The sequence below is a fragment of the Equus caballus genome, chromosome 1 (assembly GCF_041296265.1).
Source record: "Equus caballus isolate H_3958 breed thoroughbred chromosome 1, TB-T2T, whole genome shotgun sequence".
Taxonomy (NCBI): domain Eukaryota; kingdom Metazoa; phylum Chordata; class Mammalia; order Perissodactyla; family Equidae; genus Equus; species Equus caballus.
In genome coordinates, this window is record NC_091684.1 from 8,794,270 (window position 1) to 8,818,882 (window position 24,613).

A 24,613-nucleotide genomic window follows, 5' to 3' on the forward strand; every position below is an offset into this window, starting at 1 on the left:
CACCATCCCAGTGTTTGCCCTGCTCTCGAAGAACCCCGTATAACAAGGATTCACATGCCTAGAAGATTCTCATGGGGAGCGTTGCTGCCTCCTCTCCTGTTCCAGCAACCTGTCTACACCAAGGGATATTTTAGCCATAGCCCAGAACATTCTGGGCTACAATAAATGTAAAAATGGCATTGTTTACCCACCAAAGACTTGTGGCTGGTGTAAAACAGGTGAAACAATGCCAAAAGACTGTTTAACCGCAGGAATACTCTAAAACAGAAAAACAAAAGGAGCTGGCTAGCAGCTCCCTTCTTTTCTTCTTGCATTCGGTCAGCAAAGATGAATTTGTGTGACACAGCAGTGTCACTCGCTTCTTCTCCTCCCCCATCCACCCGGGAGCTGGCCGCCTCCCCTCCAGTTGCAGTCACAGATACACACGAAGCCTGCCAACCCTTGGGGTTCCGTCATGCTCCCTGACCGCCACAGTAAAACCGTGTTAAGCAAAATGAATAGCTGCAGGCTCTTTTATTTCATGTTGTTAAATAGCTACATATAAGATTAAGATTTTCCTTTTTATGGCTCAGATTGAAAAGATAAGATTTGGGAAGAACTACTCTTCGATCAGGGGACTTTCTGGAGTTAGGGATGTCTGGTTCTGGCTTAACGTTTCCATGAAACTCTTGCATGAGAACGGGGTGCCATGTGGGCTTATGGTGCCTCCTCAGCTACAGCCCAGTGGCCTTCCTGGTATAAAACGTTACGATGGAATTTGGATACTTGTAAAGATCCAGATGCAGAATCTCTCTCATCATAAAACAAACTTAGCACTCTGTTCCCAAGATGTGAGTTGGCTTTCCTGTGTGTCTGCCTTTGTGCAAGCGAGACCTCATTTGAAATAAAGGATGGGCCACCCCCAGGCACGTGAAACACCCCTGTCCCATGGCATGCCCTAAAGGGTTGACCCCTTGGATGTGGGAAGTGATGAGCTGAGCTGTGTGAGGGGCCTTGCCCAGGCTACCGGTGAGCTTGCGCTCCTGGCCACACTGGCCTGTACACAACTGGCTGGGCTGCAGGTTTTGAGCAGGTTGCTCAGGAGTCTTTATTTAGTTTGGTCCTTGCCTGGCTACTCTGTGACCCATCGCTCTGAACTTGGGAGGCTGGGTCCCTGCTCCTTCAGGCAGGTGGGCAGGTTTGGAGTGAGCTCTTCCACTGTGTTTGAGATAATCTTTCCAGACACTTGCTTTCTGAAAACGGACAAAGGACTCCAGCCATCCATCCTTTACATTGATAGCTTTATCTCTACCGGAGCAGCTTGATTCCCCTCTCCTGTCAGCCTCTGACCTAGGCCTTTCCTGCCAGCCTCTTTCAGCCTCTCCTCGGCCACCAGGTGGCCCACATGCCTCACTGGGTTGTCCACCCTGAAGTGGGCTTCACAGAGGACCCTCCAGGAGGTCAAAGCAAATCCCATGTAATGTGATTTGGAACAAAATGAGGAGGGGCTTGTGATGTCAGAGGTGGAGCAAAGAGGGAGGAGAGAGACTCGTCCAGGAGGCTTTCTGGAGAAGGCAGAATCAGAGCTCAGGTGGGACACCCAGGATCTCTATGTGTGGGCTCCTTCCAAAGGCATGACCTGCCAAGTCAGGCCAAGAGTAAGCCGCACTGCCCGGTGGCATCTGTTACTATGGCAACCTTGGCTTTGAAATGGTGGTAAGAGTAGATGCTGGTTCTATGGAAGTGTGGGGATTATATGGGGCATGTGTGTTCCCTACCTCGGCATCAGTGGACTAAACCAGCCCCTCTTTTCCTTCTCCAACCCAAACCATTCAGGTGCCCTGCACGTGTGGAGAAGGGAACTGATTTCCTGCATCAGTGCATCTGTTTCTTAGAACCTGGTGATCAGAAAAGACTGGAGACGTCAGCTCTCCCTCTGCTATGATCAGTCCAGCAGGTAGAGGCCAGCGGCCATAAAAGTGCAAGGGCCGGGTTGAGGTGCCCAGGGAGAAGGCCCTGCCTCCAGGATGGCATCTCTTGGCCAGCATCAGTTCCTGAATAAGGTTGGAAAAATCCGCTTTTTTCCACCTCCCTCTCCAAATTAGTGTCTACTGAAAAGGTGGTGCATTCTGAGGTCATCCATGTTTCACACAAACTGAACCGTGGGGGTTGAGGAGGATGAAGCAATCCCCAATTTATCAGGGGTGTGTGGTGCCCCAGAAGCTGGGCTTTGTAATGGAAACCCTGACAGGCCTTGCCCAGTCCCACCTGTTTTTTCCTCCTCTTATAAATGACGTCTCTGCCAAGTTGTTTTCATCTTTCATCCCTGTGGCTCATTCCTCCGTGATGTATCTTTAAACAAGAATTAGGGGCATAATGGAAAATCATCCTTCAGGGTGGCCCCAGGGCCCTTCCTGGATCCGGGGCCCCAAGCTCGGGCCAGGGTGCCGCCCTGTTCTGTGACCTGCCTCTCCAGGGCCTGAACTTCAGCTCTGAAAGGGCGAACCACAGCTGCCAGCCCAGGAGATACAGACAACAGCAGGGCCTGCTGCTGTGTTCCTTTCCCCTGGCCAGTCATGTTCCTACATCTAAACCTCTGTTGCTTTAAGGATGAATTGAGGTGTCTTCTGTCCCTTTTACGTCCTGAGATCGAGGGAAAATGCAGCATGTCATCCTGAAACTGGCTCAGACCTTTCCTTCTGGAGTTATCTGGTCTCATTTTCTCCAGGTTCTTGTAGAGTCAAAGTTGGGATTGGAAATGAGCAAGGCGAGTCCTGGCAGAGCCCCTCAGGTCACTGCTGCCTCCGGAAGGCTGTGCAGGGCGTGTGGTGCCCTCTGTCGGCCGAAGGGCGCCATCGCTGGGCTCCAGGCCTCCTCTAGGTGGGCCTGCTGGGGGGAAGGGCTGGAACAGGAGAAGGGTGGCCCCGCACGGTGGTTTCTGCTAGCTTTTCGAGTGAGCCGTGACTGCAGAGAGCATACCCTTACACGTGGATTCTGGACCCCATGGTGTCAAGAGACAAGTGGGCTGGGATCTCACAGGGGCAGCAGAGCAGTGTGTCCCCCAAGGAAGGCAGACGCTCTGAGAAGGCATTCAAGGAGTCAGGGCCTCCTAGTGGCAAGAAATCAAGAGGCCGACTTCTTCAAAATCTAACATTAAGATTTTTTAAAATTTAAGATCTCATCATTGTGATCTGATAACCAACTAGTTCCTCTGATGTCTGTTAGACATTTAAGTACAAGCACAATTCAGATATATTGGAAAAAGCAAAATAATCCAAAGTTGCCTTAAATCTCTACTCCCTACCCCTCCCTATTCCGTAGACTGTTTTAAAAGTTGAGCACAGGTTTAGCATATAACTTCCAGGTGCCGTCTCGTGGTGGCTCCCGCCTGGGTTGACCTCTAGGTCCAAGCCTATGTGGGCCATCAGTTCCCCGCACTGAACCACAGCAAGTGCGTGTGGTGCACAGTTTGTACCATCGACTGCAGACGCACCCTCGGGGGACCTTTGGGGCACTGGACTGGCCACCCCAAAAACCTCAGCATGGCCGAGCCCCTCCACAGGCATTTCAGATCTTTCTGATGTTCTGGATACTTCTCTGTGGTGTTTGCTTTCACTTGCGCAGATATAAATGTCCTATAATAATTTCTTGCACTCAGTATGTAACAAAAGACGAGTTGTCTGGTCAGGATGGAACTTCCTCTGTCCATGTTGAGCTTGAAGTTGCTCATCCCTTGACCCTGTTCAACCAAATTTCTCAGCTACAGATCAGAATCGTCATGCCACAGGAAGGAAGGGCCGGGAGATTGGGAAAGGAAAAGTTCATCTGTTTCGGTGATTCCTCAGTCTCAACATAATGGGAGTAAAAGGTGTCGTATCACACATCTTAATTTGAATGAAAGATTGCTTATTTGCTTTTGTATTTGTTTCGTTTTGGTGTTTTCTTGAAAAATACTTTATTAAAGTGAGTATATTTTTAAACCATATTTATAAGTCAGGTGCTATAAAAACGTGTGAAGATTCTTAACACAGGAGTGTCTCCTTTTCTTCAGCGTGGGAAGACCAACACTTAATTTTCCTTAGGACACAAATAAAACAACCAATTAGGAAAATCATGAATTGTTTCTGCTCCAGTCCTCAGTTCTTGACGATAGCTTTTAGCAAGTGGAAACAGTTAGGATTCTTGAGTTTGGCATTTAACACCAGGAAATGTATTTTCACGTGATAACCAAGCAGGACGACTCACTCAGCATTGTTGGCCAAGGGGACGTCTGCCCCCTCCTCATGGCAGCCTCTGACCTCACAGGACACTCCCACTGGCACTGAGATCCCACGTGCTGAAAGACTCGCTTTCTATGTTTCTATGACATCACAAGCTCTACGTAGAAAGATTTAAGGGACTTCACTTTTCACTTCTTTGTCTCTTTCAAAGCCCCAAAGAATATTTTGGTGAGAGTTAGATGGAAGGAATAAAACCACAGGCCCACAATTCCTTAGCCTTGTGTTCAAATTGTAAAAAGCTCTGAAAACTTGAATTCTTCTGTCACCATTTGGTGGCAGATTTTGACCTGGCCTGAATTGTGGAGAGGCTATTTTTTATATTCTGAATGTTAATCCAGTTGAGGGAGCATGCTCATCTCTCCTGGGGGAGAAATTTTAATGGTTGTCTAGGGGTCCATCATAATGGTGTAGGCGCTGTGTTGCCTTTTAAAAATCCAAATACCTCTTAATTCTGAAGCACGTTTGGCGCCCCCGGCTGCTGGAAAAGGATGGTGGACCTGGGCACACCACTCTTGATCCGTCTGTGCACTTCTGTCTGGGAAGCCTGCCCATGTTGCGTCAGCCCCTGGGGATCAGAGGGTGGGGCCCCTGAAACAGATTGAGGGCATGTGACCATGGAGTGACCTTGTCACCCTGGGGTTGGGCTGCTGGGCATTCCCTGGGGAAAAATGAGCAGCTCTGCTCCCTAGTCTTGCTGAACAGTGGACAGATCTGGCCCCAGGAACCAGAGTGAAGCTTCACTGTTTATTGCAGGGTCCTGCTGGTTACCTCTAGAGCATGGGCTGCGGGCTGTGGGAGTGGCAGACTTTCTTGTGCTTCTTTTTATGTATTTGATTTCTGAACCTTATGTTTGATCTTTCCAAAAAAAACTAAATTTACCCAAAAGCTACTGAGTAAATAATCAGGGAACAGCAGTAGCTTAGACGTATACAAACTTGACTTCAGTAAGCTCATTTCCCATGACTGATCTTCCCCAGAAGTTTCATTTCCTTTCTTAAAGTGCAGTTTTCATAGTTTTGTTGTTAGTTGTCATACTGTCAACCATTTAACTAAAGGCTAAGCCAGTGTTTTTCCCACTGACCCCTGGCCCCTGTAGAACCTTTATTATAGCTGGATTTTAACTGGTTCTGCAGATATAGTTTACAAAGCACAACCCAGATCACCTCTTCAGGGGATTCTGCCCAGGTATCTTCCTAAAGAAGGAGTGTGTTCGGCTTCTGAAGATTTTGGAACCGGTTCTTTGGGGATAGCTTGAAGACCTGGGGCTTTATTTGGGATTAGGTGAAGAGCCAGAGAGGGTCTCCTGGGCAGTCATCACGGTGGGCCGGCATCCTCAAGGCAGTTAAATGGGCTGACCCTGCAGGTACACTGGATGGCACCCCAGCTGCAGGGGCCTTGCCCATGTCAGCAGGTGCTTAGTGTCACCTTAGCCTGGATGGGTGCCGCCCTGCTAGGTCCCTCACAGGTTGGTAAATGAGCCTTCGACGGATCAGGAGAGCCTTGTAGGCTGTGGTGAAGGGGACCCGAGGAGTGATGTCAACCCTTTAGGCATCCCAGGCCCGCAAAGGCTGAGACATTGTGCGCCAGTGCTGCCCGGCTGCAAGGGGCCTTTTTACTTGCCTTGGATCACCTCACTCTCTCAAACGGAAAACCCACCACCCTGCAGGTGTGACGACGAAATGCATTCAAGGGCTCCATTGGTTCAGAGAACTCCCGGCAGTCCTTGCTTCACTACAACAATGTTAATTCGTTAGCGTATTGCAAAACTTGGGTTCTCTTTATTATCACAATGTTTAAGTAGATTTCCTTAAAACAATTGAAAGCAATCATCGTGTTTAACTGGTTTTAGAAGAACTTTCATTTTGAAAGACATCATTGAAGACATCAATTACTTTGTATAAATTCCTTCATTTGCCTGATCTTTGTGAAGACTAGGAGCGGGCATAGAGAAACTGAGGGCACCTTAGGAACTTATTTGAGATCTTAAGAATGTAAATTACTGAGGCCTGGGTTTCTGCACACTATAGTGGTTTGGTCCCAGCAGCTGGGGTTGCTAATGGTCATTTAGTGATATTAATCTGCCCAGGGTTTAGACCCTGATGGATGAGGGGAACCTCCTGTTTCTCTTGCCCTGGCTCTTGGGTGCTTCTGTTTTGTGTTTGATATCCAAGTGAGTGGTTGTGAGTGAAGCGTTCTTCCTCCTTTCTATTCCCTGTTTTCTTCAACCTCACGTTTCTCTTTGAAACCCACATGGAACACACCTTCCACACCTATAGCTGCTTTCTAGTGTAGCCAGGAGTCTCCAAGTGGCAGCTTTCCCTTCTGCAATAAGGTGAAGCCACTGACACCACACTTTCAACCCCCATCTCATCACCAAGCTAATAAAGTGTTAGGTAGACCTTTCTGTGGTTTGTCTGTGATTTCAGTCTCTCTCTTTCTGGGGAGAAGGCATTGTTTTTTCTTGTAAGGTTTGGCATCAGTGCACCACAATTTCTACTTAGGAAAAGACCTGACTTTTGATCTCTCTTGTGTTTTGCTGAGACTGACCTCCCAGCCTAAGCCAGGGGAGTGATAGTCCAGGGGATATCTCACCAGAGGAAGGTGCGGGCGGTTCTCGGAGGCCTGCTCTTTGGCACCAGATGGTTTCATGCGTGTTCTCATCTGATCCTCACAGCCACTTTGGAACATCAGGAACATTATCCCCATTCTACAAACAAGACCCTGCCTCCGGAACAGCTTGTCCAAGGTCATTCTGCAAGCGGTTCTAGAATTCTTTCCACCCACAACACCACCACCATGATTTGAATTTTTACAGTTTTAGCAAAAGTGGGACAGGGGAACACATCCTCTTCCTTGTTTTTCTTCTCTGTCTGTACCTTTATGTATTTGTTGTTAAACATTGACTAGATGGTGTCAACTGATGATAGTGGTGATAAATTCAGGGGCAAAAATATTCATGATTTATGAGTGGAGCCTGGTATAAAGTAAAGGCGGAGGTTCGCTTTCCTAGCAGGCACCACCAGGGGAGCCCAGGCCCAGTGTGGATGGCGGGGTGCTGGCATTATCAGTGTGGACACCAGCCGGAGACCCGCTGCTCACAGCTCAGCTCTGAGGAGGGCCTGTCCCTCTCATCAGGAGGAGGGTTATGTTAATTAAGTCCTCATAAATAGCTTGCTCCTTGGGAGGGCGAAGGAGGGAAATGTCACATTTCATAAGTTCCTGCTTCAGAAGAGATCCCGGGGGAGGGGATGGAGGCTGCAGGAGCCAGTGGTCATCACTGCCGTGAAACCCAGAGCAGACTCAGCCTGGTCGCCTTGCCAGTCTGAATTCCCGGTCAACTTGGCTGGTCTGAAACTGGGTGGGTGCCAGAGCTGAAGGGTCCCCACAGAAGGACCAGGACCAGCCATAAAGAGTCGCCCCCCCCAAAGAAAGGCCAGATTTGGAAGTCAGTGGCTTTTTTTTTTTTTTAAATAAAGGGTGCAGACAATTTGTATAAGCTGATGCCTCATCTCTCTTTGATTGCATAATAGAGATTCTACTTATCAATTTTTCAGGAAGCCATCTAATTATACAAATTAAAATTCAAAGGAAAAGCAAAAAGAATGATTACTCCTCACTTGGGAATTGGAGGAGGAGGGTGAGACCCGTCTTGCCTCGGATGATGCTGCTGTCATTTTTCATCTCCACGGCACTTCACAAATAGTGACTAATTAATTCTCTCGTCCCTCAGCTAACGTGGGGTCTGTCATCTCGCCAGAGTCGAGGAGGGGCCAGACCACACAGTTGATGATCAGAGCTCGAGACCCAAGCACCGGCCGAGCTCTGGGCCGGCCTCTGAGTGTCTCTCATGGGCACAAATGCTCGGGTCCAGAGCCTCGTGGTCCCACCAGGACTCTCATCTCAGGTTTGCCTGAGTTATGGGAACTCCCTTCGCCTTTCGTGGTCGCCTTTCATAAAGCCCAGCAAGAGTGAGACCAGAATTTTGCAAATGTGTCCACTACATGTGCGTCTTCTCGCACCTTCCACGTCCTGACCCAGCTTGCTCTAGATGACCTTGGTCTCCTCACTGGCCCGAGATGATCATCCCAGGTCTGGAAAGAGTTTGGTATCTCTTGGATGTTGCATTAATTAATCTATGTGATTAGAAATTGTGCTTTTTCCTAGCTCCTTTTAAAATTAAAAAAAAAATCACCTAATTGTTGCCATAAATCTTTGGGGTGCTTTTTCAGCCTCATTGCTGGGAAATTAGCCGTTAACTACCGGGAAGTCGCCTACCTTTTCATAGTCAGACCTGCATTCTGACCTTTGATAAAGGAACTCCCAGCGTTTTGCATAATTGATGACCATACATAATAACCCTCATTATTAACGCCGAAGCGTTTTTTTTGTCTCCTATTTCCCCTCATTTGCTGGATAACTGAGGACAACTTTTTGTGTGTGTATATCGTGGTGTTGTTAAAATAAGACTGCTGCAATGAGCCAAAAGCTGGGATGTTGAGGTTACAGATGATGATTTGTGGCCTCAACTGTTCATTGGATGAGCAGGAAATGGGAGTCAGAGCCTCCCAGTAGAGCCCCATGCTTCCTCCACAAGCAGGCTGGGCAGCAGCTCCTCAGATGGCATTCCGGTCTCCCTCTGGAGTGTTCCTCACACCCCAACCCAAATACGAGGGCCTTCCTCTTCTGCTTCCTCCATCTGCCTCACCTCTTCCTGCAGGACCGTGGGCACGCGTGGACAGGCGCGGCACGATTGCCACTGCCCAGCATCAAGTCCGGCAGCCTGGACACTGCCCTGGCCGATGCTGTCTGTGGCTCCCTCCGGATGGGAGGAAGGCTCGGGGAGCTGGCGCTGGGCAAGCCTTGGTTAGGTGGTGCATGTCTTCCACTCCCATTCTCATGCACTGGGATAAGCGGCCTGTGTTGTGTTCAGCAGTGGCTCTGACTTGTGACCCCTGAAGGGCAGTTTTGGAAAGTTTCCTAAACCGCCGGGCAGAAGGCCTTGAGAAAGTCTGTCGCATGGCCACAGCTGGGTGCCTGCATCTTGGTGCCCATGCGTCTGGGCCCGTCTCCCCAGCTAGTCCACGTTGGTCGATGAGCCTGCCCCCTTGTGGCTCTGCCTCTCTGGTTCCCAGAGATCCAGGGCAGGCCCCACTGGCTGTCGCTTGGTCTCTGGCATTGGAGTACAAATTGTTACAGTTCAGGTTGTTCGGTAATTGGTGTTTACAGCCCTGAAGTTAAAAGCAAGAGGTCCAGATGCTGCTGTTTACAGCTTTCAGAAAGAAAAGACACTTGTCTTCTGCGTGTTGCTTGCTTCCTGTCACATGACAGAAGGCAGGAGATTGGTACAAGGGACCTGGAGCAACTCCCTTGCCCAGTGTTTGAGAGAGGAGAGCAGGCGCCGATGGCAGGTCCCCTTGTAGAAAGTGGCAGCGAAGTCCTGACTGACCTGTTGTCCTATGTCCGCAGGGTGTCCAGAGAGTAAGGATTCTTTTCTCCTTGTTTCAGGGTTCATAGTGGCGTAATGCCCGCAGACTCCTGCGAGTTCCCCTAAGTTCTTAGAGGACCGCTTTGCCTTTTGAATCAGAGAGTTGCAAAGTTCGATAAAGAATGGCCCTTGTGGATAAGCACAAAGTCAAGCGACAGCGATTGGACAGAATTTGTGAAGGTAAGAGCCAGCGTGATTGGCGGTTTTTAACCAAAGACGCGTGGTCCCGCCCTCGAATCCTTGACCCGCTCACCTGTGGACCAGCTCACCTTTTGGGCACTGGTTCTCTGGTCAGACTGTGTGTATCACACCCCCATCCTCCAGCCAGAGGCCCCCCGACCCTAGCACCTCTCAACATCAAGCCCCGTCTGCCGGTGTCATTGGCCCGTGGGCAGTAGGCCTGCCCTTCGTGCAGGACGAGCGAGGCCTGGGGTAGAGTGGGGTGTAGCTGGAGAGCTGGGGAGGGGAAGGAGGCCCTGAAGTCGGGTTCTTCCACATACCTAAGATCATTTTGCATATGAAAGACGCTGTATATTAGGACCATCTTTTTTTATTTCCTGAGGTTTCCGGACCTTATCTGTTTTGAATTAAGATATTTACAGCGATGAATTCCAAGATATTCCTGACTAGCCCAGCGTGGCCCCTCGTGATGTGTTCTCATCGCTGGTATCTTTGAAAATGTCTGGAAGTGGTTTATTCATGAAAGGAAAAATAAACATAATTAAAACCTAATGGAAACCTGGGGACGAAACTCTGAACTGTTGACTAAGCCCCCTCCTCTCCTAATTAGGGAGTGGGGAGAGCTCCCGAGCGCATGGACCTGGGTCTCAAGTTAGCACCCCTTGCCACCCGGTGTCCGAGCTGCTGGCCCTCCGTGCTGCCAGGCCAGGCTGGCTCAGCGTGGCCACTGGTGACTTCGCTGCAGGGCTTGTCAGAGGTCATGGGGGAGCTGCCAGGGAGGGTGGCACAAGCCGTCCATATGGAATTGGTTGTGCTTTAAGTCAGTGTGGCTCAAGCCGCGTGGAGTGGAGGCGTCAAAGATGAGTTCTACTGTGTGGTTGCACGCCTCACGAGAGCACCGTGCTACAAGAGCGCTGGCTGTCCCCCCACCTCCCTAGGGCTCTGATGCAGGGTGAGGGGTTTGAGATTTAAGGATTTTTATTTTTAGTGTTTAAGATTTTTCAAACCTACAGAAAGATTGATAGAATAGTACAACCAACTGATATTCTCTTCAGCTGTTAATTACAACTGTGATAACGTTTGCTTTCTTTTTATAAAGATGTAGATAGAGATATGCATGTGTGTGTGGATGGAAGGATGGATGGATGGACTTTTCCAGAACCATCTGAAAGACAGTTGTAGATGCAGCAATTTACTCATAATTGCCTATGGCATGTATCTCCAACTGGGACCGTTTCCTGTGGAACCACAACGCTATAATCACCCCCAGGGACTCGAACCTCATTACAGTATTATGTACCTAATATAGACTGCAGATTCCTGTTTCTCCCACGCATCTGTTCATAGCTCATCCTAGTGGATCACTCTTCAAGGTTAGTACCAGGAACACCGGTGGGGCTAATCCCACCCCTTCAACCCTCGAACCCATGAATGGTGCTCCTGGGACAGTTGCCGTTCTGTATATTTTAATTTCTCAGTAGCCATTATCCAGATAGACTCACGACATGAGCTTACTCGGATGTAGCTCATAATCCACGATCCCAGATACTTGTTTGGTGCCCCGTTAAGTATAACAGCTGTTCCAGGATGCTCCGTGGGTGCTCCTTGTGTTTATAAGCTGCTTGAGCACCTTCTGTAGGTCAGGACGGGTGGTACCCAGTTCCCAGGTGCTGCAGCGGGTATGGAGCTGGCGGTGGTTTGCGCCCAGAGACTCTGGCAGTCTGCTTTTCTTTATTTGGACTTTCCCTCAGCTCAGCTCTGTGGATTCCACTGTTTCTTCCTCCTGAAGGCCTCACGCATCTACATCCCTGGCTTAGGACTGTCACCAGTCTTCCTTTTATAAACCTGAACTAACTGTTTTCGAATGTTCTGCTTGGAAGCTCAGAGAACCCAGCACACCACTCTCCCCTTCCCACCACCCGCACCCAACCCCAAGGACGTCCTCTGTCTCTCACTGTTTGGTTTTATGATTTAAGGTGTGAAGCCACCCTGCCCTGCTGTAGCCACTCTGGGCTTGTTGAAACTTTGTCTTCTTGCCCTTGGTCTTTGGGAACACTAATTTTGCAGATTCTTCCCTCCTGCCTGTTGCACAGCCTCGGTGCCAACCCTGGCTGTGGACGCCCATGCCAGACGAGCCTCCTGACGTACACCAAGGTCCTACTCTCTCCCCCTCCCTCTCTTGAATGAACCCTTTTGCTCCAGCTGAGCGAGTCTGGTGGAATGATCCCTGCAAAGTTACTGCTTCCAGAATCACTGCCTGCCTTCCAAGGCCTGTCCAGCCCCCTCCTCAACACCTTCCACATCAGCCCTCAGGACCTACTCCTCCCGAGCCCCAGTCCCCTTGTGGCCTGCTCCTAGCTGCTCTCCCCTCTGTGTCCTCCAAGTCGAAGCTGAGGGAACACGGAGTGGAGCTCCATCCTTCTTTGCATGCCCAGATCCTGCCTCCGGGTGCACCTTCACCCCTCAACGGGATGTCTCTGCTTGAGATTTAAGCACAGTACAGAGTTTAGCTTCGCTTCTCATTAGCCGCAGTCTTTGGGACTCCATCCAAATCGCTTGGAATAATGGTCTTTCAAGCTGACTTAAAAGCCAGATTTTAATTTTTTTTTTTAAAGCAGCCCTTCTATTTTGATACTTATCATTTGTTCTCTTGTTTCTTGACGCCTAGTATCAAACAGTCCTAGAGTGCTCTGGTGTAAGAATTGCTGTGGCGCGGGCTCTGCTGACACAGACTGGGCGGAAGCAGACTGCAGTCTTCTCTTTTTGATGTATAGTTTAGGTCTGGCTTTTTCCCTCTGTTTAGTTTGCTGGCATAATTGACACATTGCCTTCGTGAACTGCACCCTTTCGAGTTGTAATACGTTACTGTATCAGGGCAGAGCTGGTTTGCTTTGCCCCAAATATTTGTTGGTCAGAGAAGAGAGCTTGCAATCACTCAGCATTGCAAAAGTAACCCAGAAAAGCACTTTCCAGAGTCCATAGTTTGTAATATCCCACAATCGCTTTGCTGATGACTTTTGTTAGAATATCTTACTGTGTGGTAGAATAGAATAAGTCACTAGACACCATCTTTTCCTGTGGCTGTTGAGAATGTAATTTTAAAAAAGGACATATTTCATTTTTACTTCATTTTGTTCAAATGTCTTACATCCTTAGAAAAATGGTACTGAGGATTATGTCAGCTGAGCTGTGGTAAGTCCTTTTCATAGCATAACTCAGGAGAGGACTTTCCTTTACTCTGCAGGAAAAAAAAATGATAGGACTGCCGTTTTATTTTTTTTGAGAAAGATTAGCCCTGAGCTAACTACTGCCAATCCTCCTCTTTTCGCTGAGGAAGACTAGCCCTGAGCTAACATCCATGCCCATCTTTCTCTAATTTATACATGGGACGCCTACCACAGCATGGCTTTTTGCCAAGCAGTGCCATGTCCGCAGCCAGGATCCGAACTGGCAAACCCCAGGCTCCCGAGAAGCAGAACGTGCGCACTTAACTGCTGTGCCACCGGGTGGCCCCAAGGACTGCCTTTTAAATATACAATTATATTCAACATTCCTTACCTCTGGGATGTTCTCATGAGCCCAGAGAATAAAAAGAGCTGAGAAAGATGGGCTGGTGGGATGGATGTGGGGAAAATTGAGACCAAGAGCTGTCTGTTAAACACATAAATAGTAATAAATTCTGGGAATCTTTCTACATCAACTTTGTCACCCAGGAGGACAGGAAAAGTCAGAGAGAAAAGGCTACGTGGATGAGGTGGGAGAAGACTTTTCCCCCATGTTGTTCTGGTCTTCTCAGTGGGATGAGCTGGTCATTGTGAAAGTACGTCTCAGTGGAACGTTCCAGAGAAAGGTAATTCGTGGTCCTAGGATATGCAAGAAGCAGAGATGTCTAAGGTGCCAAGGTGGCTGAAGTGGGGGGGTGCGTCCGGGCAGCTGAGCGCCCCCTGCAGGGAGGTAGGGGGTCTTCACTGCCTGGCTCACACCTGTGGGAGCCCACAAAGCTGAAGGATTGGCCTTTCTTTCCCTATGGGGAGAGCATAGTCTACAGACTCAGTCCCAAATCATTTTGTCTTTTATTTATATGCGATTTGTTTTTAAAAAGCATTATAAAATCATTACTTGTGTTTTTTTAAAGCACTTGGAGCACTTTCTAAAGAAACAGTGTCAAGGCTGGCCATCTAGGTGATCCACAATCGCTTCTAATAAATATCTTTAAATAGCCCCAAAATGTGGATTTTAAAAATGGGATTCATAATGTTGCTATACATTGTAATTATATGTTTGGCTCAGGCAATTATGCACATTTCCAGTAATTATGTGATTAGTGATAATTACATTAGCTATGTAAATATACAATAGTCAACTAGACATGACTTAGAACTCTGTAGTGTAAACGAATGTACTGAAACAATGTGCTCATGTAAAGGATGGGTAAAGAGAGAGAGTGGTCAAGTTGAAACTTCACAGAAGTTATTTGCAAGGGATAAAAAGCCATATTTTGCCTATTCTGGTCATGGTCTTAAGCTAAATTTGTAACATCGGTCTCTCCCCTGGGGTGCCCACTGCCATCTAGGGACTGGGTTCATTGAATTACCCACACACAGGCAGGCCCTTCCTTTCTGCAGGGTGAGAATCAGGTTAAATGTTTTATTAATTCTCTGTTGTTACTCATCCGTGAAATGCAGACTTCGGCCTCTCTTTGCACTTGTTGATTCATGATGGGCTCTGTCTGCACCTGGCAGATTTCTTTAAACTCACCACGTTTCTGAAAGCAACATTTAAAAAAGCTGCTCAGCTTCCGGTTAGGGGTGGGGGTGTGGCCCAGGTGGAGTCAGTGGCTGGGGTGTGGGTGTTCCTCGCTGTCTTGGTTTTGTTATGTGGCTGCTGCTCTGTCTCTCACCCCACCACAGTGGATCCTCTTCACCCCTCTGGTTGGTGGCACCATGTCTGTGTCCGTGTTTGGGATCAAACCCAAGTGTGCCCTGGAGCGTCTGGCTTCTCTTCCAGCTCTGGCACGTTTCATCTTGGTCACTGCCCCTTTGCACAAAGACTGTCTGCTTCAAGGCCTGATAAATACCTCACCGGACCCAGAGTTCCAGGGCATCCAGGGCAAGTCTCCTTCATCAGAGGAGGCCCAGAGCACAGAGCAGTCCTGGCTTTGAAGCCGTAGACCTGCAGATGGTGCCCAACACAAATTCGGGGCTGTCCCTGGGCTTGGGTACGTCCCAACACAGCTCAACCTAATTGCGAGTACTCGGGGAGGCTGTGAAACCAGGGCCCTTCACTGCAGCTTCTTGCCCGCTTACTTTTTTTCACAACCTTACAAGTGGCTCACTGTGAAGTGAGACTCCTGCTTCTGACTGATTGATACTCAGTCCATCAAACCGTTATTTGATGAGCATCCTGCACATTGATGGACTCTCTTGCTAATAAATAAAGCTCAAGCTTTGAAATAAAGCGAGCTGTCTGTCTCCTGAGCGGTCTCAGGTGGCTTTCTGAGATTTGGCTCCCCTTCCAGGTCCAGGCAAGAACTCGACTCGGCACCACCAGCTGGCCTGTGAAGTAGTGGGAGGGGGACACATTCTAGATATCCATGTGCACCTGGTCACAGTGGTTCCCACACTTCCCTGTCTCTCCTGCCATCTTATTCATCAGAGGGGCTGGAAGGTCCATTGAGCTTGTTTCTGTCAGTCCTGATTGGGGAGATGCAGGTACCAAGAGGGTCCTTGCCTCCCTGTTCGCACCCTGGAATTCTTCAAGGCGGGGGGCTGCTCAGTCCTCTCATCTCCTGCAGAAGTTCTGCAGCCCATCCTCTGACTGTACCATCCGGGCCCATGTGCTGAAACCGTGCACCGCAGGCCAAGGCAGTGTAGGTCGTGCGTGGGAGCATCTGATCCTGGGGGCTGTAGATCCTCCTTTGTTCTCTTGGTGAATGCCCACTGTGCGCTGGCCTTGCTAGTGAGGCGCTTGTGCCTCCCCGTGGGCGTGGGTTCAGAGGCCGGGGAGGCCATGGGTAGGGGCTTTCCTTGTGATCATGTACACCTGTCATTTTCCTCCCTCACACCGTCCACTCCTTGAGGGCGAGGACTAGCTGTCAGCATCGAGTCCTGTGCCCCGTACAGAGTCATACTTTGCAGGTCACTCTGTACCCTGTGTGTCAAACGAACCAGTAAGTGATGAATGGAGGAAGGACGCATCAGGAGGGACAGGGTCCATCCCCTTAAGTGAGAAAGCCATCGGCTGACTGTGGGTTAATGCATTCCCCAGATTATTTTGGTGGTGTTCTCACCTTGATAAGTGGCACATTTCTTTGGACTAGGGACAAAGTGACAGAGGGTGAATGGAAGACGCTTTCTGGAGGTGGGTTATTTGAGCTGGACCCTGGTGGATGGAAATGATTGAGGCATTGCAAACAAAGGTGAGAGGAAGGAATTCTGGAATATTCTGAACCCAATAAAGATGAGACATAAAACATGGAGTGTGATGGGGTGAGGGATGGCAATGTCGAGGTGAATTGGGGTCACCTGAGATGCTGAGATTTTGCAGGAAGAGCTGTTAGTGGAGGTTTTCACGGAGAGGGGGGGAGCAGTGTTCACTGAGCACCTGCCTGGGGCAGAGCTTGTGCCAGGAGCTGCCAAGGACTCAGCACAGCCTTTCAAGGTACAGACTTGGTCCTGTGGCATGCCCAGGCCCTGTATCCAAGCTGGGGTCGAGCTGGGGTCGTGGCTCACACTTCCTGCTCCACTGGCACATTCAAAACATGCTGTAAAAGAGAATGGACTTTTTACCCATAACGAGTGGGAATCAAACCTAATTTTCATAACAGCTCCCATTAAGTTTTATAACCTAGTCAAGAAATCGAGTCAGGAGCAACGTGCAAGCATTTGTTTTTACTTAAAATGGCTAAATCTTGTCACAACAAGAAGGCTGGCACTGTTGCCAGCGCAGCTCATCTTGAAAGGGTTGGTTTCATTGTCAGGCTCCACCCGAGGTCTCGAGTTTTCTTTGGAGGGTTACACTGAGGATCCAAAGCCTCCGGGCTCAGGAATCGGGGGCAAGCAGTGGGCATCCAAGGGTGATTGGTGCCGTGTTGATCCTTTGATGACCAACGTGATGTCTGGACAACTCTGCTGGTTTTCTCTTTGTACCAGTGTCATTCAGACGAAGGCTGTGTCGAAACCCTGCCACATGTCCTATTTGCTGTTTCACCCCTGCACTTGGGGTTTTCCCACCTCTGATCGAGATTAGCCAAGTACTTTGGGAGGTGACGTGGGGGAAGGGAGGAAGAAGGAAAGAAAACTTTTTTAAAGCAGGAAAGCTGTTTTTAAACAAATTCTAAAAGGTTTGACAGAAACAAACAAAAACCAACACAGCCTCGACACATTTAAAAGTAGGAAGTGGGATGTCATAGACCTATTTTTGGCCGTGTCTCTGGAAAACTGTGTAACCCACTAACCTCAGCAGTGTCCCCCGGGAGACGTGGCCTGTGGGAGGTGGAGGGTGAGGGTGCTCCAGTGGCTTCATCTGGGGTTCAGCAGGCACAGGGGAGCAACTGGGGGCGGGGGGTTCTTATTTCCACTTTCACTTTCAACGCTGTGTTGGTCTTGTGGCCCCAAGGACTGGAGGAGGACCAGGAAATGGAAGCCCCAAGCCGGGGTTGGCCTACCACAAAGAGGGCTGACCAAGGAACGCCCCAGAGTTGCCTCCTGAGAAGGAGCGAGCGGTTGATGCTGTCAGGGGACAGGCAGTGAGACCTGATGACCTTCACAGGAGTCCAGCCTTAGAAAAACAGAGTGAGGCTTAGCCCCGGGACTATGCTGCTACTTCCTGTCCTTTTCGAACAGATTTCCAGGTCGTTGTGCTGATGAGAACTTGAGATGCCTGTTGGTGATTGGCCTGAGGGCTGCTCCGTGGAAGGGATTGCTGCCCATCCCTGCCTCGGTTTTCCTCCCTGCTGGATCTAGATCCTTCTCTTAGGGTGGCATTCAGGTCTCAGCAGTTGTGAATTGATGCCTTTCGTGGCACAGGGAACTGAAGAATTGGCTCTGGGAGGATGTTGCTTTGAACCCTGAGGTTGCCATTCACACTGTTCTGCATGGTCAGCTTCATCTTCGGTTTATTTTGTCTGCAGGAGAATTTGGATTGTCTGTTTCTCAATTTTCTGTAGTGAGACTCTTTGCAGGATTAACACGTTAAGTCTGTAAGACTCATGACTGTTTCAGAAATTGGGCCCATCTTGCTTTATTTAGTTAATATGAGGTTTTCAGAAAAGCAGCCCTTTCTAAACGACTGCAGTGTTCTTAAAAAGAAATCCATGGAGTGTTTAGAAAAGTGTGAGTCCAGTTACAGGTGTTTGTACCTAACACAGGAAAACATCTGTCATAATATTTGGCAGATTGCAGAGGCGAGGCGAGGCTGCGTGAGTTTGGGTAGCTTCCAAGCGGAATGGGTTGGAAGTGGATGGAATGGAGCCCCAGCCCCTTGGGTGCAGCGCAGAGGGTGCCGCCCGCCCTGAAGCTCGTCTGCCCACGGCCGCTCTGCCCCTGCCTTTACACCTTTGGCGCCTTCTCAGAAACCTGTTCCTGGCTTCTTAGGGGCTGTTGGGTACACATTCCTCTAGATAGTCCTGCTTCAGGTGCAGAACTTGAACTGACAACTAGATGTCCGAGAGCTGGGTGAGTCACCAGAGCTGCCCCACTAGAGAAGGACGTGGCACAGATGGCTCAAGGGCTCATCCGCATGTCTCTGAAAGGACGCGCCTGCACCGTGAGGGAGGCCTCTTAGCATTTACCCCACATGGTGTTGTGCTTTTTTATTACAAAAAGGAAGGAAAAGGAAATGGCGCGATGACATGACACTAAGGCGTGGGGCAGTCACCAGGCATCAGCTAAGGGCTGGGCTGGGGGCCTGGTCCTGACAGGAGCCCGGTGTATCCCATCCTGAGGGATTGGAGCAGTTGTCTGTTTGGGAGTTCCTTTCTGATACTCAAGTAGTTAATTGTAGAAGTGACATATATAATATTTTGGGGTTTGGGAAAACCTTAAGAAAATAACACAATAACTTTGGTAATTCTGGTAAAAGGAGGTTCCCCTTTCCTGCCCCCAGCAGGGCAGAGCAACTCTGGCCAGTGCAGGGGACTCAGGAAAGCAGTGGGCTTTGGAGTGATCTGGATCTGGCACTCGTGGCCCTGGGCAAGGCGCCCAGCCTCTCTGGCCCCAGCATCTGGGGTGTGATACGGTTCTGTCTGCCTGTAGAGTCGTTCATGGGTGGAACACCTAGAACGGGGCCTGGGACATTCAACAGATGTTCAAGCCTTCTGGTAAGGATCCCGTAAGAAAAACATGGTATCAAAGATGCCCTGTTTCTGGTCACCTCTGCGGGGCCAGGACTGCTGCTGTCTGTCCTGCCCAGCTGGTCATCTTCTCTGGTGGGAGGAGAGGTGGCAATGGCAGCAGCAATGGGGTGGAAACTCCACTGGGAGGGTTAAAAGGCCCCTCCTGGTCAAAACCCCAAGACTGGAAGAGGGAGGTGACAAGGCGGATGTGGGCCTGGGGCTGCTGGAGGTTACCTGGTGTCTTTCTCGGTGAAGGTGTGTCCTGCTTGATCCGCCAGGCTTGTTTCCACGCAAACCCATCTCTTTGTCTTCATTCGTAGCAGGGTTCCCAGTGAGACCGTTCCATCTTTATCTCAGCCCTCTCCTTTCTCTGCCCGGGTTCTGAACGGTGGTGCCCAGAAGAGGAGAAAACCTATGGAAGTTGGGCCTGCCCAGCCCGCCAGCTCCCTGGCCGACCCCCTGGCAGCCCAGTGGTGCCGGGAAATGATGCACTGTAACCAAATAGTGCTATTTCCATTTAGTTTGAGGTCTGTAACGTTTTCCTGTCCTTTTTGATGTATCTTCTAAGTGAACACATCCTCAGGCTTGTTGGGGAGATGTGTAAATATTGTCTTGTGTGTGGCCAGGCCTGTTTCCTCCGTCTCCCCTGCCCGGGCCATTCAGCCCGTGATTGCAAATGTGCCAGCAGAGGAGTTGCAGAAATTGGCGCCAGCAGACTTCTTTTAAACATGGAAACCCAACCTTGCACAGTGTGGCTTGTTAAGTTTTCTTCTTTTTTCTTTTCATGCATCATAGGAGGTGGAGGAGCCTGAGGGAGGGTTTGGGTCTCTTCGCCGGCCAGGGCGTTTTTCTGAGATGACTTGATGGCCTGTTGGCATTTTGGGATCAGAAGTGGGGGCCCTGGTGTTTAACTAATGGACTCTGGGGTTCCTGGGCTGCATCTCGGAGCACTACTTGGGCTAGCTCCTCAACAGTCCATCAGCGATCACAGAAGCTCTGGCTTTAGGGGACCAGCACTCTTTGGCGGGGGGAGTCGTGTTGGTTTAAACAGAGTTTATCCCGAAGTTTAATATGTCGATCAGGACATGGGGAGGTGGGGCAGGCACTGCCCTTATGAACTGTCTTGCATTACTGTGTACCTCCAGTTCCTGGAAACAGACTTGTACCCACTCTCTTCTCTCACAGGTGAAACTTCTACTTCTCACATTAGAAGAAATTTTTTAATGACTAGTATTTCTCTTTAGTTGAAGATTCCAGTTGAATCTTAGATTGAGAGAGATGTGAATGAATTCAAAACACTCAGGTTTAATGGCTGCAAATGTGCCCGTTACCTCATTTTAAAATGTCCTGGTTGTACACAGCCTTGGCAGCTCCCCGATGACCACCTTGCGTTTTTCTTGTGCCTTCTTTGTCACGGGCGTCCCACAGTCAGAGGGGCAGAACCTGCAGCATTGGTTTGTGCAGTTGCTTCTCCGGGACCCATCTATGTGGTTTTTGTTTTTTTGTTTTCTGCTTTTTCTCCCCAAATCCCCCCAGCACATAGTTGTATATTTTAGTTGTGGGTCCTTCTAGTTGTGGCCTGTGGGACGCCGCCTCAGTGTGGCCTGACGAGCAGTGCCACGTCCGCACCCAGGATCCGAACCAGTGAAGCCTGGGCCGCCACAGCCTAAGTGAAGCGCGCGAACTGAACCGCTCAACCTCGGAGCCGACCCCCCATCTGTGTGTTTAAGGAAATCCTTTGATCCTCCTGTTTGGGCCGTTCCTTCATCTAAGGAACTGCTGTGCTTTGCATTATTGAGCTAAAGTCACTGGTAGGCTACCTAAAGTCCTAATCCACGGGAATATGGAAAATCATCCGCAAGATCTAAGCCGGGCCGTGCCTGCTGGAGTTACACTTTCCTTGAGAACAGATTTAAATGAAGAGGTCCTTCAGAGGCAGCCACGTCTCCTCGTTTTGCTTCGTAATATTCGGGTTTAGTCGTAGAGCTCTATTACAGTCTTGAAATGATAAATTCTAGATTACACACACAGTGGTTGATTTTTTTTCCTGGCAGCATGAAGGGGTCTGTGTTTTACAATAATAAGGTGAAGGATCCATGTGGACTGGAGCAGTGTAACCCGCTTGATTCATAACCAAAGCCTCATCCCAGAGCCAGATGTCAGTGTTGGCGAAGCATCGGGCTGCAGAGCTGGCCCACTTCTCAGGGCACCTTGTGTTCTAGAACCGTGTGTGAGACTTTCTCGTTTTATCCTGCCTGCCTGTTCACATTTAATTTGTTCCTGGCCGTGTGCAATGGATTAACATTTCATCAGGGTGGATTAAGATTGAATTGACATGAAAGCGGTCTTTTTCTATTTTCCTTCTGTCACTTTTAGGCGCTCCGAGGCAGGTCGCGGGGAGGCGCCTTTGGGAGGGGGAGGTAGTGCTCATCCCAAAAGTACCCTGGTGAGGACGAGAGAGATAAGCCATGGCCTCAGTGTGACTATAATTCCCCGTTGTAGGTCGGGAGGCCTGGACGGAGCCGGCAGCCAGCTCCATCAGTCTAACGAGATGTCACATGGAACAAAAGCTTTAGGGGTTTTATTTAGCTCCTAATCCGCACGCTGAGAGAGCCGAGGTCCATGTGAGCACGCCGGGGAGGGGCCCCCAGCAGGCTCGGTGCAGCCTCCTTTCTGGGACTGAGCCGTAAAGAAAAGACCTCTCGTGCCACCGTTGGGGAGTGAGGCAAAGTTACCGTGAGTGTTGTGTTTTGTCTACTAAGGTTTCAGAGGATTAATAATTTAGGCCATACTTTGAAATAGGAAACCCCCAGTTGGTTGTTCCTGCCGTCTCGGAAGGGTTAGAATCCAGCCAGGTCTGGTTTTGATGTATGTAATTGAAGATTTATAAAGAGAGGCTTCCTCCTCTGCCTCGGCCGCACTCATCTTTTTTCCAATGCCGGTTCCCAGCAGGCATATAAATATTGGGCGTTCACAGAGCTGGGATGCTGCCGGGTGGTACGAGGGCCCCTGGGAGATCGCCGAGGCTCCGGGGAGGAGCAGCTCTCTGACGGACGGAGGCGGAGAGGGACCGTGGTATGAGCAGCCGAACCCCGGGCTGCAGGTCGCCGCCATGCCCGGGGCCGCCGAGCCCTGCCTCCCCCCAGAGGCCTTGTACCATTCGGGCGCCGGAAGGAAGAGTTCCGTTCCCGACTTCACCTTTTACGACAGCAGACAGGCAGTGATGTCTGCTCGCGGTGGCCTGCTGCCTCGGGATTACTACGGTGACCCGTCCGGAGCCACTCGGCCACCCAAAGAGCCTCGCCACCCTCGAGACCCGGGACTCGGCCACTTGCTGCCCAGTTACGGAGTGCTTGGCAGCAGAATGATGTGGGATCAAGTGCAAGGCCGGGTCCCTGCCCTGCAGGACACTGGTCACCTGTACCGCGATCCTGGAGGTAAAATTATCCCTCAGGGGCAGCGGACACAGAGCAGGGCCCCGGCGCCTGCGCGGTATGCAGCGGAGCTGGCCGATGGCCGCTACGAGGCCCCCTCCTATCCCTCCAGCCAGGTCTACAATGACATTGGCGAGAGGCCTGCGGACTCGGCCTCCGCCAGACAGGCAGCCCCCACGTGCCTGGTCATGGACTCCGGCCCGGCTGCCGCCTCCGAGGGTGGCCCAGGGGCAGCCCCAGGCACGCTGAACCGGGGCTACGGCCTTGCCCAGGAAAGTATGCGCTCCAAGGTGGCTTATGAGAATTGTGAGGCTGACCTGTCCACCTTCCGGGGACCTGGGGGCAAGAGGACTGTGATGCCTGAGTTCCTGGCCCTCCTGCGGGCTGAGGGTGTGGCAGAGGCCACGCTGGTGTCACTGCTGCAGCAGGGCTTTGACTCTCCAGCCGTCCTGGCCACGATGGAGGAGGCGGACATCAAGTGCGTCGCGCCCAACCTGGGCCAGGCCCGCGTCCTGAGCCGCCTGGCCAGCAGCTGCAGGACTGAGATGCAGTTGCGGAGGCAAGGCCGGGCGGGCCCCCCGCCCCGGACACGCTCCAGCAGCTTCAGCCACCGAAGTGAGCTCCACAGTGACTTGTCTTCTCTGGGTGCCTCAGCCATGCAGCCCCAGCCTGTGGGTCCCCTGCAGGCGGCGTCCCCCCGAGCTGGAGACCTGGCTCGCCGCCCCTCCAGTGCACCATCCCAGCACCTCCTAGAGACGGCGGCTACCTACTCTGCCCCTGGGGTGGGAGCCCAGGCCCCCCACTTCCCCTCTAACTCTGGGTATAGCTCTCCTGCCCCTTGCACCTTGACAGCCCGGCTGGGCCCCACATATGCCCCTCAGGCTGGCGTGGCCTTGATAAACCCAGGTCCTGCGACCGCCCTTCATCCAGGCCCCAGAACAGCCTACTCCACAGCCTACACGGTGCCCATGGAACTGCTGAAGCGGGAGCGCAGTGTGGCCGCGTCTCCCCTGCCCAGCCCCCACGGCAGCCCCCAGCTCCTGCGGAAGCCCGGTGTCCCCGTGGAGCCATCCACCCTGCCGCCAGCCAGCCAGAGCCTCCACACACCTCAGTCCTCCTACCAGAAGGTGGCCCGGCGGACGGGGGCCCCCATCATCGTGTCCACCATGCTTGCTCCGGAACCAAGTAATGCACCCCTCCCTGCCTTTTCTCGCTTAGGACATTGAGGGGATAGTGCAGGTGGGGGTTCAAGCGCAGGACAGTGAGTCCTCACGTTTTTGTTGCTCTCTGGAGACCAGACCCACATCCTGACTCGCACGTATACGCACACACGCACACTCCACCAAACAAGACACCGCGGCCAGCCAGTTGACAGGGGTTCTCTTGGGTGAAGTGGATTTGCGGTTCAGGCTGACCCACTGGAACAGCATTGCCTCCCCTTTCTCTAGTTGAGCTCAAGTTGATTTGTGGATTTCCCTTTATGGTGGTGAAACACAACTGTGTTTCTGGGAGAAACCCAGGACCATTCAGAACAGAATGAAACCATCAGCCTATGAGGGGTGGTGTTTGCTCCAGTTCACTTTCAGTGGCTTTGGAGAAGGCAGGGATATTTACCCAATTCTTCCGTGAGTTGTGCATTGTTCACATGCCGTTAGAAGTGCATTATAGTGTGGCAATGCACCTCTGAAGGGTCTACACGCATTAGCAGAGGTGAAACTACCTGCCGTAGAGCTCAAAGCATTATGACTCCAGGCTTGTGTGTTAAAACAAAGCCACATGGTGAAATCCCGTAGAACCCCATTTCAAAAACAGACGTAGTCTCACATATTGGAAAATAGAGTTGGGAATTCTGCTTACTCGCGGGGAAGAATATATTTCCACGCTGAGGGAAGAGAGCGATCCTAGGTGGTTCTCTTCAAAA

General features: G+C 50.7%; 1 protein-coding gene across 21 annotated transcripts in view; it reads left to right on the forward strand.

Moving 5' to 3' along the window:
* CTBP2 (C-terminal binding protein 2) overlaps positions 1-24,613 on the forward strand; it is a 166,114-nt gene that overhangs the window by 103,251 nt on the left and 38,250 nt on the right. For 14 of the 21 annotated variants that reach the window (XM_023637395.2, XM_070254238.1, XM_070254149.1 and 11 more), the window contains one exon: positions 9,765-9,924. The exons of the other annotated variants lie outside the window; for them this stretch is intronic. In XM_023637395.2, the coding sequence (XP_023493163.1) occupies positions 9,867-9,924 (58 nt within the window). In that variant the 5' untranslated portion in view covers positions 9,765-9,866. The remainder of the gene's footprint in view (positions 1-9,764; positions 9,925-24,613) is intronic. 21 annotated transcript variants of the gene reach the window in all.